Source organism: Branchiostoma floridae, chromosome 14 (genome assembly GCF_000003815.2).
Source record: "Branchiostoma floridae strain S238N-H82 chromosome 14, Bfl_VNyyK, whole genome shotgun sequence".
Lineage (NCBI taxonomy): Eukaryota > Metazoa > Chordata > Leptocardii > Amphioxiformes > Branchiostomatidae > Branchiostoma > Branchiostoma floridae.
Window position 1 is genome coordinate 16,317,555 of NC_049992.1, and position 17,948 is coordinate 16,335,502.

The 17,948-nt window shown below is 39.4% G+C and overlaps 1 protein-coding gene across 2 annotated transcripts in view; it reads left to right on the forward strand.

Annotated features, from left to right (window-relative positions):
* LOC118430400 (phosphatidylinositol 4,5-bisphosphate 3-kinase catalytic subunit alpha isoform-like) overlaps window positions 1-14,661 on the forward strand; it is a 54,662-nt gene extending 40,001 nt beyond the window's left edge. For both annotated transcript variants that reach the window (XM_035841254.1, XM_035841255.1), the window contains exons 12-23: window positions 3,913-4,040; window positions 4,878-4,959; window positions 5,218-5,382; window positions 5,759-5,862; window positions 6,263-6,443; window positions 7,059-7,165; window positions 7,912-8,033; window positions 8,447-8,525; window positions 9,387-9,557; window positions 10,344-10,461; window positions 11,162-11,310; window positions 12,020-14,661. In XM_035841254.1, the coding sequence (XP_035697147.1) occupies window positions 3,913-4,040; window positions 4,878-4,959; window positions 5,218-5,382; window positions 5,759-5,862; window positions 6,263-6,443; window positions 7,059-7,165; window positions 7,912-8,033; window positions 8,447-8,525; window positions 9,387-9,557; window positions 10,344-10,461; window positions 11,162-11,310; window positions 12,020-12,284 (1,671 nt within the window). In that variant the 3' untranslated portion in view covers window positions 12,285-14,661. The remainder of the gene's footprint in view (window positions 1-3,912; window positions 4,041-4,877; window positions 4,960-5,217; window positions 5,383-5,758; window positions 5,863-6,262; window positions 6,444-7,058; window positions 7,166-7,911; window positions 8,034-8,446; window positions 8,526-9,386; window positions 9,558-10,343; window positions 10,462-11,161; window positions 11,311-12,019) is intronic.
* Window positions 14,662-17,948: the final 3,287 nt, after the last annotated feature.

Consider the following 17,948-nt stretch of genomic DNA (forward strand, 5'->3'; position numbering starts at 1 on the left):
CAGGTGGTTGTATAACACTAAACATACATCATAACTTTTACACATCTAGCTGCAAGTGCTGTTAGTTGCCATCCAGTGAGGATGCCCCTACTGTACTTGGTGGCAACAAGTTTCACTCTACAATAGTTCTAGGAAAATACAATTATTTAAACACAGTCTGCCAATGTACGTATGTCAATGTACGTATGTCAAAGGAGCATGCATGAACTCTGCAGCTTCAGGCGACTGAAAGTTACGAGTTGTGTGATATGTGTACATGAGGACAGATTTGGGTCAGTCTGTCATTGCGCACGTATATCTGTGGAAACAGAAAACAGGCTGTCATAGCTTGAAAGTATGGTCTCATTTTGTAGTTTTTTTCATTACATTTTGGGCATTGTAGAAATACATGTCTTGCATGAGCACATGCCTAATGAACCTATAGAAAATGTATTATTCATTCTATGTTGAGCGCATTTACCCTACCTCATGTAAAAAAAATTGCCATGCCCATTTTCCATACAGTTCCTGTTTATGGCAATTACAAACTGCAATTAGTCACTCCTCGCAAGAGGCACATTCCCAATTGTAGCATACGGTCACTCAAAACCCAGCACTGTACACCTTCTGAAAATTATAATAATTACTTGCTGATTTCTTCAGTTACAAACAAGCTTTACCTACTTTGATGTATTATGTCAGTTGGGCTGGCTAAAAGGGAGTATTTCACCACATAACACACATTCATGCAGCTGTTTACTTTTTAATAGGTCAGTACTCTTTTACATGTAGGGTGCCTGCTCGGAGAAATGCATGAATGATACTATACCGAGCAGTCAGGCCGAGATGGTTGATGTAGCGATAACATGTTTCTAGGCAGGGGTGGATGTGGTCATGGTTATGTGTTACATGTTCACCCAAGTGCAGTCATCTGTTTCTTATATAAAAGTATTGGATTTTATAAATCTGGTAATGGGGGTACCTTTGCACTGATTTTGTGCCTTTGTGTTAAGATCATGCCATTTATATTGTGTGGTTTTCAGGGCAAGACTTCTAACATGAATCTTGAAGTAAAAAATCTATCCATTACAAACAATAGTGAGTAATCAATGAGTTTTGTACCAAGAAGTTTTTTGTAGATCTGCTGAATGAAGGTTAGGTTTAAGATTGGAATTCAACTTTTCCCATTTGATATTTTTTGCTAATATCATCCATATAAATAAAAGTATTTACATTGTAAGTGAAATATCTTTACATAAACTATAGATGATAGTAATAACGTTTTTGGACATTCGTGTTGAAAACATTCATTTTCAAGGAATTTCAGCAAGAAAATCCTGCAGAATAAATTCTTTATACAGAAATCCCTGCAGGAAAAAATTATTCCTTTTATTTTGAAAATATTGAGCACTAGTCAAAAAGGGAAAAGTGAAATTCCAAACTTTGTCTGGAGAGTCTATGCTGAGTATAAAAATAGAAACATTTACTTTTTATCAAGAAAGCTTTCTTCCTTTTCGTCATCTTTAAGGCTATTTTGTGATATTGATGATAAGGCCCAGTAGCTACATTTATGTATAAAGCATTGGACTCATATATGTTTAAAGCATTGCTTTATGATGTATTTCCAATGTCAGTATTCCCACGTTTGTACACAGGATGTTCGTAAATCATGGCCTCCTTTTTCAAATCAGAAAGCTCCATCGCAGGAACTTCAAATACCAAGGTTCTGAATGCAGCTAGATATTTAGAAACCGAACAACGATAAGAAATCCATTAGATCTGAGTCTTTTATGTAGGATTGCCCCAAGGCTATATACAGCATGAAAATCTTTGAGTGTAAGTAGCTCTGGACATCCAAGAGCGGCATTACATTTCAGACTGAAATCTGTAATCCTGTACTAAAAGCCTGCTTTGTAGCATGCTGAAAGAAGAACATAGACATGGAAATCTTTGGGACTGCATGTGCATCATATATTTTTGAGCCGTTTGTGTTTTTTCGTGTTCCCAAGGTTTAGCAGCATCTTTGCATGTACCTTCAGAGATAGATATTTATTTTAGATGCACTGAGGTGTAGTGGAAGAATAGCAAAAACATGGTGCATGGTCACAAAACTTTCAAGTTCGTTCCAGTTTATTGCAATACCAAGGCTTTCTCCAGGACCTGTCCGCTGGGTAGAAATTTGCTTGTTGTAAAGACAAAGATTTCACTGAATGAAATTGACAAAAATGTATTCTCGTAAACTTAGTATGACTAATTTAGAAATGAAGTTACGCTTTTAGTCCATTTTTAATATCAGTTGTTGCGGCTTTGTGCCCTTACATGTACATGTATAAAGTCACCATTTCTTTCAAGCTTTGCAAATTTTATGGGAATTGTTGCATCATTAAAGCAGTGTGTAAATCAATGCTGCACATCTGAAGATGAAACAAACTGATCAATGTGACTCCCAAGTGATGAACAGATCAATACGCAGCAAGAAAAGATCAAATGTGCTCATCAAAGTGTCTCCGCTATCAGTGACACAAGGGAAGGTCATATCAGAGATAAAACAAGTTTATTTCTTTCACGGTATCACCAGCAGGGTTCTGTCTGTTTTACTGGTATGTAGTGAAAAGGTTGATGAAATTTACACATGTACCCTTAAGTGTGGGTGGCTACAGGCACATGTAGGCTAGTGGACATCATATGAAGAGGTCATACGTTCAATTTCTGGCAATCCTGGATAGATGTTGTGTCCTTGGCAAAGGCACTTCATACTTTCCCCCTCCACACTTTCCTCTCTACTTGCCTTAGGTGCTTGCATGCTTGCCTTAGGTAATGTTTTAACTGAAACACCGACCGACTCAAGAGAAGGAAAACTCTAAGAAACCTAGCCGGACTCTGGTGGCTGTGAGCAGAGTTGATGTTAGAAAGGGCATTCAACCGTAAAAACCCCCCGCTTCAAATCCTTGCCAAGTCGTGTTCTGTGTTTGATTTGCTGCCCCAGGCGAAGATGATGGATGGAGAGCAGCAGTTAAACCAAAACGTCATGGCGACACGTCCAACCCCTGCTACAGGGAAGAACGTACGCTAAACCAGTCAGAGAGAGAGATTAATACAGTAGAAGCAATTTAATTGCACACGCTGTTTATTTTGTGCATTTGTCTGGTGTGTGCAATAATTTGATCATATACTGTATATGCTACAGTGTACTGTGCACTGTACCACCTCAATGACTACGGGTCAGTCCAGAGCAGTGTACTACCTATGCTTGGACAGGTTTGACTGCCAACAATATAGTAGTGAAGTACGCTGTACTGTACTACGTATTCAGAGGGTAGATGTGGTCAGATCAGTGACACTGACAGTTGGTGATCAGGAAGCACTGCACCGCCAAAAGTGACTGCTATGTCTGTCTGTAAGATCCGAGTTGTTGTGTGGTTTCTGACTGGCTGACAAGAACTTAAATCCACTGCAAATATCTTCTCCTTAAGGAACCCCATTTTATTTCAAACTGTCCTTTCTATGATCAAGAAAGAAAGGAGCTTTTTAAAGAGGCCTCCAAAGTCCACCCTTATCTCCCCACATTTACAGACAAAAAGAAAACTACCCTTCTCTTAACATCACAAAACCCACACATTATCGAAAAGGTGGGATCAATTTTGTCTTCTACTGTCTCCGAAAAAGAAGTCGAACCCAATAGTTAAGTTTCTTTTATTTGTTTACTTCATTTGAAATTAGTAATTCATTTACTACTGTATACTGTTAACCACTGTTTTTCTGTCACTTTTTGTCACTTGCACTTAGCCCTCAGGCAAGAACTTGCAATAAACTTTCTGTGATTTAACACAAACATAGTGCAATTACATCGTAACTGGCTCCTACTGTATCCCTTCATTTATTGTATGCAAATGCCATGTATTAACATTGTGTGGACCTGTGTTTCCCCATCAGCTGCATGGAGCGAGTAACTCGTATGCTGAGAACGGAGACAGTGAGCTGGAGCAGCTGAATGAGATCCTGAGGAAGGACCCCCTGTCAGACTTCTCAGAACAGGAGAAGGACCTGGTGTGGAAGATGAGGTAAGGTTAACATGGACCAACATGGTTAGGTTGGCTAGGTGGCCTTGTGGTTAGGGTGTTGACATAGAATCTAAAGGTTCTGGGTTTAAATCCCTACAGGTCCCAATGTTGTGGCCTTGGGAATGTCACTTAAAACCTATTTCCCATTCTCCTACGCAGGGGGACCACAGTCGTGTCAAAACGACTTGTGTTACCTCTGCTTTCTTGTGCAATCAGACCAGTTAGAGAGCGCCATACTTATAAATATTAATGAGTTTGCCCTTATATGGGCAGTCAGCCATTGGGGATGGGGCGTAGGAGGATGGAGCCATGTAATACGTAACATGATTGGCTGATAGCTTCTCAGCGGCCTTTGTGAGACAGCTTGCGACAACAACAAGCCCAAGAAAGGCCTACTCTCTGATTGGTTGACAGCTTGTTTGTGGCGACAATCATAATAACCACTGATAGGGCATGGGATACAAACTGTAGCAGGGCCCCATAAGGTAAATGCCGTTGGGGACCGGGCGTTAGGAGGATGCTATTTCCTCACTTGACTCGAATTGAAATGAGTACCTAGCTTTAGCCTGTATGCCAGAATGTTTCTAAGGCTTATGCAGCTCAACTCCTCGACTCGGGTCAACATGCCACCAAGGAAATTCTACAGGAAGTCCCCGAGTACATACACGATAGATATTATGGAGATCGGGGTCTGGTATCCAGGCTAACCTAGCTTTGGCTACATTTTGTACATTCCACAGATAGGATGTTAAATGGGGGTCGCATGCATGTTTGACATTAAAAGTTAACTTGATTGTGGAAAGATGTCCTAATCAAAATCTTTGTATACTTTTGCAGGAAAAGATGTCAAGAAATCCAAGACTCCCTCCCAAGACTACTACAGTCTTGTAAGTGGAGCAGCAGAGAAGATGTCTCACAGGTAAGAAAAATCATTATCAACTACGCTGTAGCGCTAATAATCAATACATTATCATTGGTCACTGTTATGTTCTGAATTAAAACAAGAAGTCAATAAAATGTTGGCTTTTGGAACCAAAAGGACAAGGACATTACAATGCTTACTCAGGTGATTAGTGCTAAAAACTGTTTTCAGCTTGACTTTCTATGCAACTATGTGGAACATCATGTGTTCAGTAAAAACTAAAAGGTAATAATTGAATTTTTGTACATTTTCCAGATGTACATGTTACTGGAGAACTGGCCACAGGTGTCTCCAGAGACTGCGCTGGAGCTTTTAGACTGCACGTACGCCGACCTCAAGGTGCGAAACTTTGCGGTAGACTGTCTGAGGAAGACCATGACGGACGACCAACTCTCACAGTACCTGCTGCAACTTGTACAGGTGGGGATGCCAGTCTTCTGTTTGTGGTTGTATAACATTGTGGCTAGTGACTCTGCCTTTGGCAGTTTGTGATTGTCATCAATTAGTTGATATTTGCACCACTGGAAAGTGTTGCAATTCTTAGGACTGTACATTTAGCTGCACTGTTCATTGTACTTGGCTAAAAGAGCAAGAGGGATATCCCTGGTACACTGAAATTGTGTATGTCGTCTGTCTTAAATGTTATGTGTGGAAGATTAGCTCTACTGTGAGCTTTCACTTTCGCTTGTATAGAGTATATAGACTAAACTTGAAAGTTTAGCTCATGCAATTGATTCCCATAGAGAGCACATGCACATGCGCATGTACAATTTGTTCACCACTTTCTCCTCCCCAGGTTCTGAAGTATGAGCCATACCTGGACAACCCACTAGCCAGAGTACTGTTGGAACGTTCTCTTCTCAACCAGAGGATTGGCCACTTCTTCTTCTGGCACCTCAAGTAAGGACACAGCCTGTATATGATACAAAGTGTCCCTTGATTATTTGATTAGAAAACACCTAATCTGTAAGAGATTTACAACTGCATGGCAGAAGAAAAGCGGATCCTGACAAAAAACTCTGCAACAAACCTGAATCAGCTTATACATGTAGATGTACCCTATGTGGCAGAGACTGTAATTTTCGTATAGAACTGTCAAGCCACAGCCAACGCTAAAGGGCTGACATTACAGTATAAATCTACATGGTAGAAATAACTTAATGAAGTATTCTAGGAAGACATCTACATTGTTCAATTCACTGATGGAAGAAGGGCAATCTATACAAGCTACCAGGCTGAATATATAAATACACACTGTAGGAATCCTAAAATATCCAGTACTGACTTCTTGTTTCTGTAGGGCTGAGATGTCCAACAAGAATGTCCGTATCCGGTTTGGCCTGCTGTTAGAGGCGTACTGCCGGGCGTGCGGAGCGTACCTGAAGTCCCTGGTACGACAGGTGGAGGCCCAGGAGAAACTCACCATGCTGACAGAAACACTACAGGAGAGGGAGAGAGAAAAGAAAGACACAACACAAAGGGTGAGGACTGTGTTGGTTGAAGGCTAATTTTCTCTGGCAAGATATACTTGGAAGGGTCTGTCTCCTTTTCACAGGAGTAAACTGTTAACTGTTAAAATGAGTACTAATGTTGCTACACAGGCATAAAACATGGATCTTTGCATCTGCTTGGAGATGTTTTTTTTTTTTTTTACAAAAATCTGGATTTGTAGACTATTTGTTGTGCACTTCATTCCATTAATTTTTTCGTTCTTTGTTTGTTTGTAACAGGTATTAAATGTTTTTAAGATCGGTCCAACCAATTGGCTCGAAAGTGCAGAGTGGGCAAGCGCATGTCGTCCTGGACTTGCCCGAACAAGTCATTGTGATTTGGGTAGACATCGGTATACCAGCCTGACTAAATGGTGCTACCGGTTGGCTGACCGATCTTATCATCATCACATGCTTAAAGTGCTTTTTTTACTGAAAAAAAGGTTTTCGTTGGTGCGGGTAGAAATACGTTGCACAAATTTTGGGCCAGTGGAAAGTTGGGTCGGGGAAATGGAATAGGGCCAGTGAATTTTAAAGGTCTTGTCCAACTCTTGTCCAAGTCTTTTGAATGATTGCAATATCGAATGTCTTACTGTTTGCCTCCAGGAGAGATTAAAGTTCCTCGGAGAGAAGATTAACCAGGAGGATTATCTAGAAGCCCTGCAGAACTTTCCCTGTCCGCTCAACCCATCTCATCTGCTGGGCAAACTGCTGTGAGTACACCATTAGACATGATAACAAATCTAGACTATTAAGATAGTTCAAAGCACTGCCAAAGCCCATATCCAATGCCTAATGGAATACTATAGGACTTACAGGCAGCCAAAATGGCCCTACCTTGTAGTTGTGACAAATCCTTACAACTAATCATGGATTCAGATCTTTAAAAAAATGTTCTTTCTTTATCCTTAGCCTGAAGATGCATACATAACTTGTTGGGTTGCTGCATTAGCAGACCAACAAAGCTGATGAAACTGTTTTTGTTTTTTTCAGTAGAGTATTGCTTTATCGGTACAATATTGCAATCTGCATTGGAACATACATTTTAACTGTCTGTTATTGCTGTTTTATATATGCAAAGTATATATAATGAGCAGCCACACAAGAAGTCAACACCCCCTGAACAGCAACAACTGATCATGAGGTGGATCCTGTGCTCGGACATGAGCCATTGCCAGAAATGTCCATACTTTTGCAATTGCTACACTAGTTATATCATTCACTGTGTTCTGCATCTATAGTCTTTGAAAAGTCCTGTAGTTGCATTCAGTCTTTCTTCATCTTTCTCTAGTGTGCTCTGCATCCTGCAAGCTTCCTTAGGTCTTGAAGTTTCTTAACTGTTGTAATAGGGACTCGTCCTCTGTGCTTCAGGTCTGCTTTCAGCAAGCTGAGTAGCTTGACACGGTTGACACAGTGTCTTACCTTTCATACTTACATTGTATTTCCCTCCAACATCCAGTATTAAGGAGTGTAAAGTGATGAAGTCAGCCAAGCGCCCCTTGTGGCTCAACTGGGAGAACCCTGACCCCATGGCTGACCTCTATTTCCTCAACCAGATGATCATCTTCAAGAATGGAGATGGTAAGATGTGCTTCTCAAGTTGATTCTGCTATGCTTGAACAGTTGTGGGAATATTTGGTAGTGAAACAGGTAGTTAGTCCTCTGATTGAAACTTGTAATTGTACAATGTAGCCTCTGACTGGTTGGGCAGCCCTGGCTGTATCATGTATGCTTTCAGCCAAATTTTTGAGTAGATAAAATGTTTTTCGATGCTGCCTACACTATTGATGAATATCTCTTTGTTGAATGTTGCATTGACTGCCCTCTGTTGGGAGTCATTTACTTCATGTACATGTGTGTTGTAACTTTGAGGATATCCCAGAAGGGTACTAGTAGGTGGGACACAGTAAGTGTAACGACGAAGTAAAACTAATGTAAAGCTAGTATCCTGACTTTTAGATATGATCTGATTTTTCCTAAATGTTTCTGTTTAGATCTTCGTCAGGACATGCTGACAATACAGATGATCCGGATCATGGACAACATATGGCAGACGGAGGGGCTGGATCTCAGGTGGGATCTCAATCAGTCAGATCTGTCTTAAGTTATCACTCAAGGGACTTGAGAAAATGGTGGCTTCTTCTATATACAAGATGAATATCTCAATTGTAGGCAATTCTATTAACTAAAGCTAGTGATAGGCATTGAGTGTATTGTATACAGAGTTTTACACACTGTAGAACTAAGTGTGTAATAGTAGTTTATTTGATTCTTACATATCCAGACTTTCCTTGTGATGTTTTCAATGTTGTTGAAATACAAAATGTAGGATGTTGACTTGTTAAATGTACACTATTTAAAGTTAAACCAACCTGATGGTTGTCTGAAACATCTGACTGTTTCCAAAACCATATCCAGCTGCTTGAGTAACTGCTTTTTGCTGTATCTTATTACCTGGATGTCTAACCTTTATCGACGTTAAGTTAAACTTTATTCATATGTGTGTATGAACCTTTTCTGTCCTACAGAATGCTGCCGTACCAGTTCCTGTTGAAATACATGATATAGGGTGTTGACTTTGATCATAGTGAAGGGGTTATGGTTGAATGTACACCACAAACTTTATTCACATATGTGTATCTGAACCTTTTCTGTCCTACAGAATGCTGCCGTACCAGTGCCTGTTGAAATACATGATGTAGGGTGTTGACTTTGGTCATAGTGGAGGGATTATGGTTGAATGTACACCATTGTACTCACATATGTGTATGTGTATCTGAACCTTTTCTGTCCTACAGAATGCTGCCGTACCAGTGCCTGTTGAAATACATGATGTAGGGTGTTGACTTTGGTCATAGTGGAGGGATTATGGTTGAATGTACACCATTGTACTCACATATGTGTATGTGTATCTGAACCTTTTCTGTCCTACAGAATGCTGCCGTACCAGTGCCTGTCCGCGGGAAACTGCGTGGGAATGATCGAGGTGGTGAGGAACGCCAAGACCGTCATGCAGATCCAGAGGATGAGCGGGATCACGGGCACGCTGCAGCTCCGCAGCTGTTTAATATTGAATCTCACGAAGTCCAAGACCAAGGGGGACAGGTCAGATCTAACGTCAACTCTTATGATTCTGCTTTCTACAACCCTAAAGGTGGTATCTCGCTGCACTTGGGACACCAGTGCGGCAATGTGGGGTTTGTTCACTACGGCACTGTTGTGTTATTTTAGCAATTTTTTATACTGCATAATACGTAGAAAGTATGACTTCAAAGACACACAAAATACACAAAAGCGTAAGCAAAGACTCATCTGCGTTATCTCTGAAATTCGTTGAGTAATCTTTTGAACCCCGCATTGCTGCAACGGTGCCCCAAGTGCAGTGAGATACACATGTACCACCAGACTGCACTAAGGAAAATGGTGAATCTAAAGAGATCTACTGATGATGCAGCATCAGTAATCAGAACAGAGGAATACGCACTTCAGATATTTAGGTGGACAAGTCATGCTTGGGAAGGCCTTAAAGATATTCTATTATTCTATTGTTTTAGTGTGGTAGGTTTACAGTAGCCAGTATATGTTAGCAAACATTACATGAAAACAGATGTTACTTTCTGTTTTGAAGCATTTTTTTATCTTTGAGCAATTTGATCTCTTTTTGTTAAAACATAGATCACTGGTAGCTTTGGACAATATACAATTTCATGTATGTGTTGTCCAAGAGCATTTGGATGTATGTGTGTGTGTGTGCGTGTGTGTGTGCGTGTGTGCTGTGCAGTTAAAGTGTATGGTGGCAAACTTGCTGTAATGCATTGCGTTGTTTAGAATTCGTGCCATTTTCGTGAGCTGGCTTTAGTCCTATTAACTTGCATTGATGTCCCTATCCAGGTATGACCGAGCCATCGAGGCCTTTACACTGTCCTGTGCAGGCTACTGCGTGGCCACTTTTATCCTGGGAATTGGAGATCGTCACAACGACAACATTATGGTAAACGAGGAGGGACAGGTAGGTCATGCCTTCAACTACCAGAGCATTCAACGTAGAATTGAGCTGTTCAAAAATAGGTTTTTCCCTAGAACTATTTTTGATTGGAACTTGTTGCCACCAAGTACTGTTGGAGTATCCTAACTTGATACCATAGCTCACAGTTAGATGTGACTGTTAGATGTAACCAGTTGCTGCCATGCCACATGACTGCAAAGCTGGTATGTTATGCCAAAGGGCTATATGTATATGGATACAGATACATGAAAGTCTTTTAATGAAACTTTAAATCCACTGAATATTGGATTTTAACTCTTGCTGTCTTCCTTCCAACTTTTCTTTGAATGATTCTTAGCCTTCTTTGCCATGTATTGCTCTTGTAAAGAAATTATTATACAAATGTAGTTGTTCACTTTTGCTTAGTGGAACATTATGGTGGAACTGGTCAGTCTGTCTGTCTGTAACGTTAGTTCACCTTTATCCGTGGGGTAACCTATACCCGTTGTTTTTCAAAACAGTGCATTTAGGAATATGAAGTTGACGGACGGTTGTTTCAAATTGTAATATTTTCAAAGTATAGCAGTTTGAACTCACATTTTTGCAGCATGATAGCCCTAAATACCCTGATGTTGAAAGCAACAGATATAGGTTACCCCGCGGATAAAGGTGAACTAGGGTTACACTTATTCTTGTTAATCCCCAAACGCACTCCTTCTTACAGATTTTCCACATTGACTTCGGCCACTTCCTTGGCCACTTTAAGAAGAAGTTTGGGTACAAGAGGGAACGAGTGCCCTTCGTGCTGACTGAAGACTTCCTCAAGGTCATAGCAAGGGGAGGAGACTACCAGAAGAGCAAAGAGTTCAAAAGGTAACATCTTAAGTTAAAGTACAACTCTTATTCCTATCACCAGCCACACCTGGTATTGTTTTCTTATCATGTCATGAGTTGTCGTCTATCCATACATGTAGATGCCTCTGTGAACAAATTAGTAAAACATTTGCACATTGATAAGCTAGATTGCTTATTGGTGAAACTTTTAAAGATACAAATTAGAAAGTTTTGTTATAGTATCAGGAATTTTTCAGGATATAGTTTCATTTTGGAGAAGGACCTGTCACCCCATCCCTGGATGGAAATTTAATCCCCCAGTCAAAAAATCTGAATCAATCAAAACATATTTTTGTAAGCTTAGAATGACAGCTTAATGACTAAAAATAAACAACATGGGCTATCAGTAATTAAATTAAATTGAATTATATCAATTTGGTTGCTAGTAAAGTAGTTAAGTTTTTGTGAACACAACCAGGGTAATACTCACATCCAACTTTTCGATGTCTGTCAGACACCATCATCAGGGTTAGAATGACTGGATTCTTGCTGCTGCAGCGCCACCTACATGGGCTATAAGTAGCAGCAAGAAGCAGATCCAGTCATTCTAACCCTGATGATGGTGTCTGACAGACACCGAAACGTTGGATGTGAGCACTACCCTCATTGTGTTCACAAGAACTGTACTAGTATATGAATGTGGGGTATGTCTAAACTTCATTGACTTATCAGCTATCATTGTTTCCAGTTTCCAAGAGCTGTGCGGTCGGGCGTATCTCTATCTCCGCAAACACGCCAACCTCTTCATCGTGCTCTTCACCATGATGCTCTCCACGGGAATCCCCGAGCTCCAGTCCTTCGACGACATCGAGTACCTCCGCAAGACCCTGGCCGTGGAGATGACTGACACGGAAGCTCTCCAGTACTTCTCCAGCTGCTTCAATGAAGCCTACAGCCGGTCCTACTCCACCAAGGTCGACTGGATGTTCCATGGCATCAAACAGAGCAGATGATTGGTTCAGTTCTTTGTCTTCTTCATCATGATTGGCTGCAGCATACTCTCTTGTCCAATGACAGCGAAGATGACAAGTTTTACAAAGATTGCTTCAGTTCTTTGTCTTCTTCATCCTGATAGGCTGCAGCATACTCTCTTGTCCAATGACAGCAAAGATGACAAGGTTTTACAAAGATTGCTTCAGTTCTTTGTCTTCTTCATCCTGATAGGCTGCAGCATACTCTCTTGTCCAATGACAGCGAAGATGACAAGTTCTTACAAAGATTGCTTCAGTTCTTTGTCTTCTTCATCCTGATAGGCTGCACCATACTCTCTTGTCCAATGACAAGGAAGATGACAAGTTCTTACAAAGATAGAGAAGATCAAACAGGGTAGACGATTGGTTTATTGTGGTGTTTTATACATGTCTGTGGTGTGCAGTACACTCTCTCATCCAATGAGAAAAGGGGACTTGGTAAGAGTATAAGAGGAGGTTTAGTAAAGAGGATTTAGATGAACATTTTACTTCAGTTTGACAAACCAGGACTCATCAAATGAGACCAATTTTAAGCTTGAATCTAGTCTGCTCATGACCAGCTTGTCTTGTGACATTAAAGTGCATACAACATACAGTATACAACATTTTTTGATCATATTTGATAACAATTGTATCATTCAGTGAATATAGACATTTGCATCAAATACATACCTTTCTAATGTTATTGAACATCAAACCATCTAATAACATACTTCCAGCTCTGTATGGCCAGGTAATGGAGCTGAATTAAAAGATACATGAAACATTTCGTGTATCTAGGAACTTGATTATTATTTGTCTGTGAAGTGTACCAGTCCATGTGTTTTTCTAGAACCATGGAAAGTGCAAATAACACACTTACTCATTGCAGAACAATGATGTAAAATAAAAACCTCTACAGTGTTGTTGCTGTTTCTTCAAGAGTCAATGCTGAAGTACAGCTTCACCAGAGAGGGACAAAAGTGAGAAAATAATTTGACTTTCAATTTCAAATTGTCATATTACTCTCTTGGCCTGTTTCACAGAGTAAGGCAGTGTGGACTCTCTCCTGATTTGGAGTAAATGTATAAAAACCTACAGGAGCACATGTAAAAGCACTGTAAGAAGTTAAAGTGTTGAGTTGTGATGCAGGGCTGCCCTATGGGTAATGCTAGTTTACCTTTATCCACGGGGTTACCTTTATCCGTGGGGTAACCGTTGTCCGTTGTTTTTAAAAGTGGTATTCAGGGATATCAAGTTGACAAATGATGGTTTCAAATTTACAAATATTGAAGATATTGCAAGTTAAAACCACCATCTGTCAACTTGATATCCCTAGTATATATCTTGTGTTTGAAAACAAAGGATAAAGGTTACCATTGGATTATAAAACATGAAATTGCATTAATAGAACATATTTGAATGACAGTCACAGGAGTTTTTTTCAGATAGGATCAAGAGGTAATTATATGATAGATAATTCACACAAAAAATATGCAAATTAGGTATCTAATGGAATGGTAGGGTAAGTGAACAAATACATTACATGTACAGGTATGGAAACAATGGTAGCATCATTTTCAATTGTCCAAACTCATGAGAATGACACGACCAACTGTTACATATGTCATTGGGTTTGTATCCCAGTTGCAGTTTATGTGTTTGAATTTTGTCTCAATAGTCCCACAGACTATCGAAATCTTGGAATTCTATCACAAAGGTCATCCCACAAAATGCAGAAATTATGGTGTTCCCTCATGGTGATTCTAAAAATACATTGTACATTGATCGGAACATTACAGTATAGGAGAAATCTGCACATATGTGTGCATATACAATGTACATTGTACGTGGTAATTATGTTTGACACATTGTAAAGCCGCATTTTACATACTATTACTTCTCGCTACAACTCAAGACTTTACAGGTCGACTTATACCATTCAAAGGTCACTACAGATTTCATGTATTTTGAGAAACTTGTAGTTGGACTTGTTATTCATTCATTGATGAGTTCTTAAGAAATTGTTCTTGTTGGTTGCTTCATGTGCATGTGAGTATTGTTCTTGCTATTGCTTCCATAGGTAATTCTTGTTCACAACAGTATAGTATTTCTTCTAAGCCAAGTGACCTTAGCATTCAAGAACTACAAAATTCTGCCTACACAGTACATTGAAATTCTCTTTTGTCAAACCTGAACAACAATATGGTTAAAGTGCTAAGGAATGTAACACAGTCTATTTTAACATGATATGTCTCTATGCAAATTGTTCTTGTAGCATTTTGAAGCTAAAGACAAATCATGGAAATCTTGTGGAAACTCTTTCATGTTCCATGTATGAAGAAATTTGTTGGACTTTTTCGTGTGAACATATGAAACAGTCATATTCTGTACAAGCCTTAACCAGATACAAGCAAACCTGACTAAGAAGGCCACTCAGGGACCAATAAAACCTGGTCTATGTGGACAGGTGGTTGCTGTAGACATGTTTCCTAATACATGTACTTGTGTCAAGGGAAGAAAACTTTCTAAGGGACCATCAAAGTAAAATGTGATCATATTGGCCAGGTGGTCCTTAAGTAGTTGGTCCTTAAGTAGTTGGTCCTTAAGTAGTTGACTGTATTTCAAAACTCAGTCGGAGAGGTTAGGCTCTAAAGATAGTTAAAAAAAACATGACAATAGTTAAGCCTAGTAACTTGAATTGACAAGTTATCTTCCATGATTGAATCGCTTGCTTGCTTACGATAAAGTTCCTTTGTGATTGAGCTGTATATGTATGTAGTTAGGGAAGACCCAGGCAATGTATGAAGTAGGATTCTTCTTATCAACACTTCCATGTTAATTGCTGCATCGCACAGGTTAGCAGGCATTTTGGTACACTTCCGCTGTGGACGTTTTAATAGCTGGAGTTCAACTTTCATTTTGTGCAATGGTAATTAATTGTATATTGTAAAGATATTTGTTATGTAAATTATCACATGGTGTTCTTGACTGGATGGGAACATGAATGTTTGTGCTGCATTTTGGAGTCCTTGTGTACGTTATACTTGAGGCAGATGTGGCCATAGGCTCCCCCCGTCAACATAGTGGTACGACCTCATTATGAGGTTAAAGGTGAAATAAGGAAAAGGTTGTGCCCCTTTGGTGTTGCCAAAAAGGTTACAGGTCAGTCAGGTTTTTGTGGCTACGTATACTGGGTTCACTGTATGTTAAACTTATTGATAAGCAATATCATCAAATATTGTCATCAGTACTAACAAAAATAGGAACCCCTATAGTAATGATATGAGTCATATGACCGATACAGAAACTAGAAGCATGGTGTTCATTATCTGATATCATATTTGCTACTGAATCTCCTAATGAAATACCATGCTGTAGCATTATGAAATTCTGTGACCAACTTTTGTGACCATATTTTGACCCTGCCCAACTCCTGTATACTTTTAGAGTTTGGCCTCTAAAAAAGGAACATGTCCAGAGTCTTTGTCAACTTCTGACTGATACATGTTCCATGGCCTTTCTCCTGGATTGATTTAGTTGATATGATGTACAGTGAGTTGGGGTCAGGTGATATGTCTAGATGTATATTTGTATTTGCTGAAGTCATCCAAACATTTGTATAGTTTTTTTTTTGCAATGGGACCTAAACTTTTGTCACGTTCCTGTTTTTTTAGCAGTCGATATGCGACCATAGACCATACTGTTCCACCTATGACAATGTTTTACCATAGGAAATTCTAGGTATTGATTCCATTATGCCATATGTGACTTATTTTATGAAATACAATTATGATAGGTATGAATTAAAGCCTATCTTGACCAATCTTTGCCACGAAGGTGCTATTAATTGGTATGGAATTGTATGATTTTCACCACATATTTTGGCTTACTTTGCTGCATTGGTACATTTGTTTGTGTTCCTTGTAAGTATTGTTTTATACAGGAACTTTTCATAAACTACAAAAGCTTGCATACTATTTTTTGTGTTCTCTTTTCTTGAATGGCAAGGCTAAATTATTGTATATTAACACAGCCATGTTCTTTTTGAGGGCATAAGTTTGTGTGTATGAATATGTTTTTGGTGTCTGTGAGTGTGTGTATTTATTAGCGTTAGTACAAGGTCAGTAATCATGTAGCTCTAACGGGAAGCTCATGTATAGTTTCTACACTTTTCACCACTATGCAATGAGATCTTTCCGATAGTGGTACAGGTACTCCACACCTTAACAAACGTACAACAATACGTGGATGTAGGTTAGACATCCAGGTAATAAGATACGCCAAAAATAGTTACTCAAGCAACTGGATATGGTTTTGAAACGGTCAGACGTTTCGGATACGAGGGGGGTTCAATAAGTTCTTGGCCTCACCAAGAAATAACAAGCACAACTCAGATTTTCAGGCACAACTTCATAGTATGAAGTCTTTTATCAATATCCTCCAAATTTCAAATCATTGAGTCATTTTTTATTGGAGTCATTACTTTCCAGGCATTCGTTTTTCCTAAATTAGAAGGTAAGTGGCGAGAAAAAAGTTGTGTGAATTGTGATCAGACATGTGTGGGTCTAGTTTCCCATGCCATAAATTAACAAAAGACGTTGTCAAAATGTTTGATAATGATTCTCTTCCTATTTCAAGCAAAAAGAATTGGGTTTCTAACTTCCAGCAGCGCAAATTGACCCACACACTCAGGTCAGGTCAATTGTCCACGTTTTTTTCCTTCTCCCTCACCTAACGTTACTGGGTGTCGCCTGCAAAGTAATGATCACACTAATTTGAATTTTGGTACATATTTATATAAGACTTTATACTTGACATCTATGCTTCGAAATCTGAGCTGTGCTTATTTTTTCTCGGTAAAGTCGGGGACTTATTGATAACCCCACGTACATGTATAAAGTCTTATATAAATGTGTACCAAAATTCAAATTATTGTGATCATCATGTTGCAGGCGACACCCAGTAACGTTAGGTAAGGGATAACGAAAAAAAAAGGTGGACAATTGATCTGCAACCTGAGGTGTGAGGTCAAATTGTCTGATCACACTTCACCCTTCTTTTTCTCCCCACTTACCTTCTAATTTAGAAAAAAACGAATGCCTGGAAAGTAATGACTCCAATGATTTGTAATTTGGAGGATATTGATAAAAGACTTCATACTATGAAGTTGTGCCTGAAAATCTGAGTTGTGCTTGTTATTTCTTGGTGAGGCCAAGAACTTATTGAACCCCCCTCGTAGAATCCACTATCCTTCGTCAGTGACACTGAAGAGATCTGGAAGAAACAGGTCTTTTATACTCTAACTATGAATGAAGACAATTTCAGATGTCCAATAGGAAAGGTTGTAAGACAATTCAGACTGAAGACAATTTGGATTCCAAAGAAAACAAAGCTAAGCCAAAGACAAAGTCAAGCTGAAGACAATTTGGATTTCAAAGGATAGCAAGGCTAAGACACAGTTAATGCAAATGAGTCAATTAGCTCCTGTTGTTTTAGTTACAGGTACAACAAACGTACAACAAAATTGTTTGAAGGTTGTGAAAGATACTCTCAAAATACTAATATTTTACCTCAATTAAAATTGCAACCCTCACTCCCGCACGGCTATAGTTAGGCATCGCGCGAGGGGACCAGGTAGCACACGACCACCCACCGAAGCGCCCC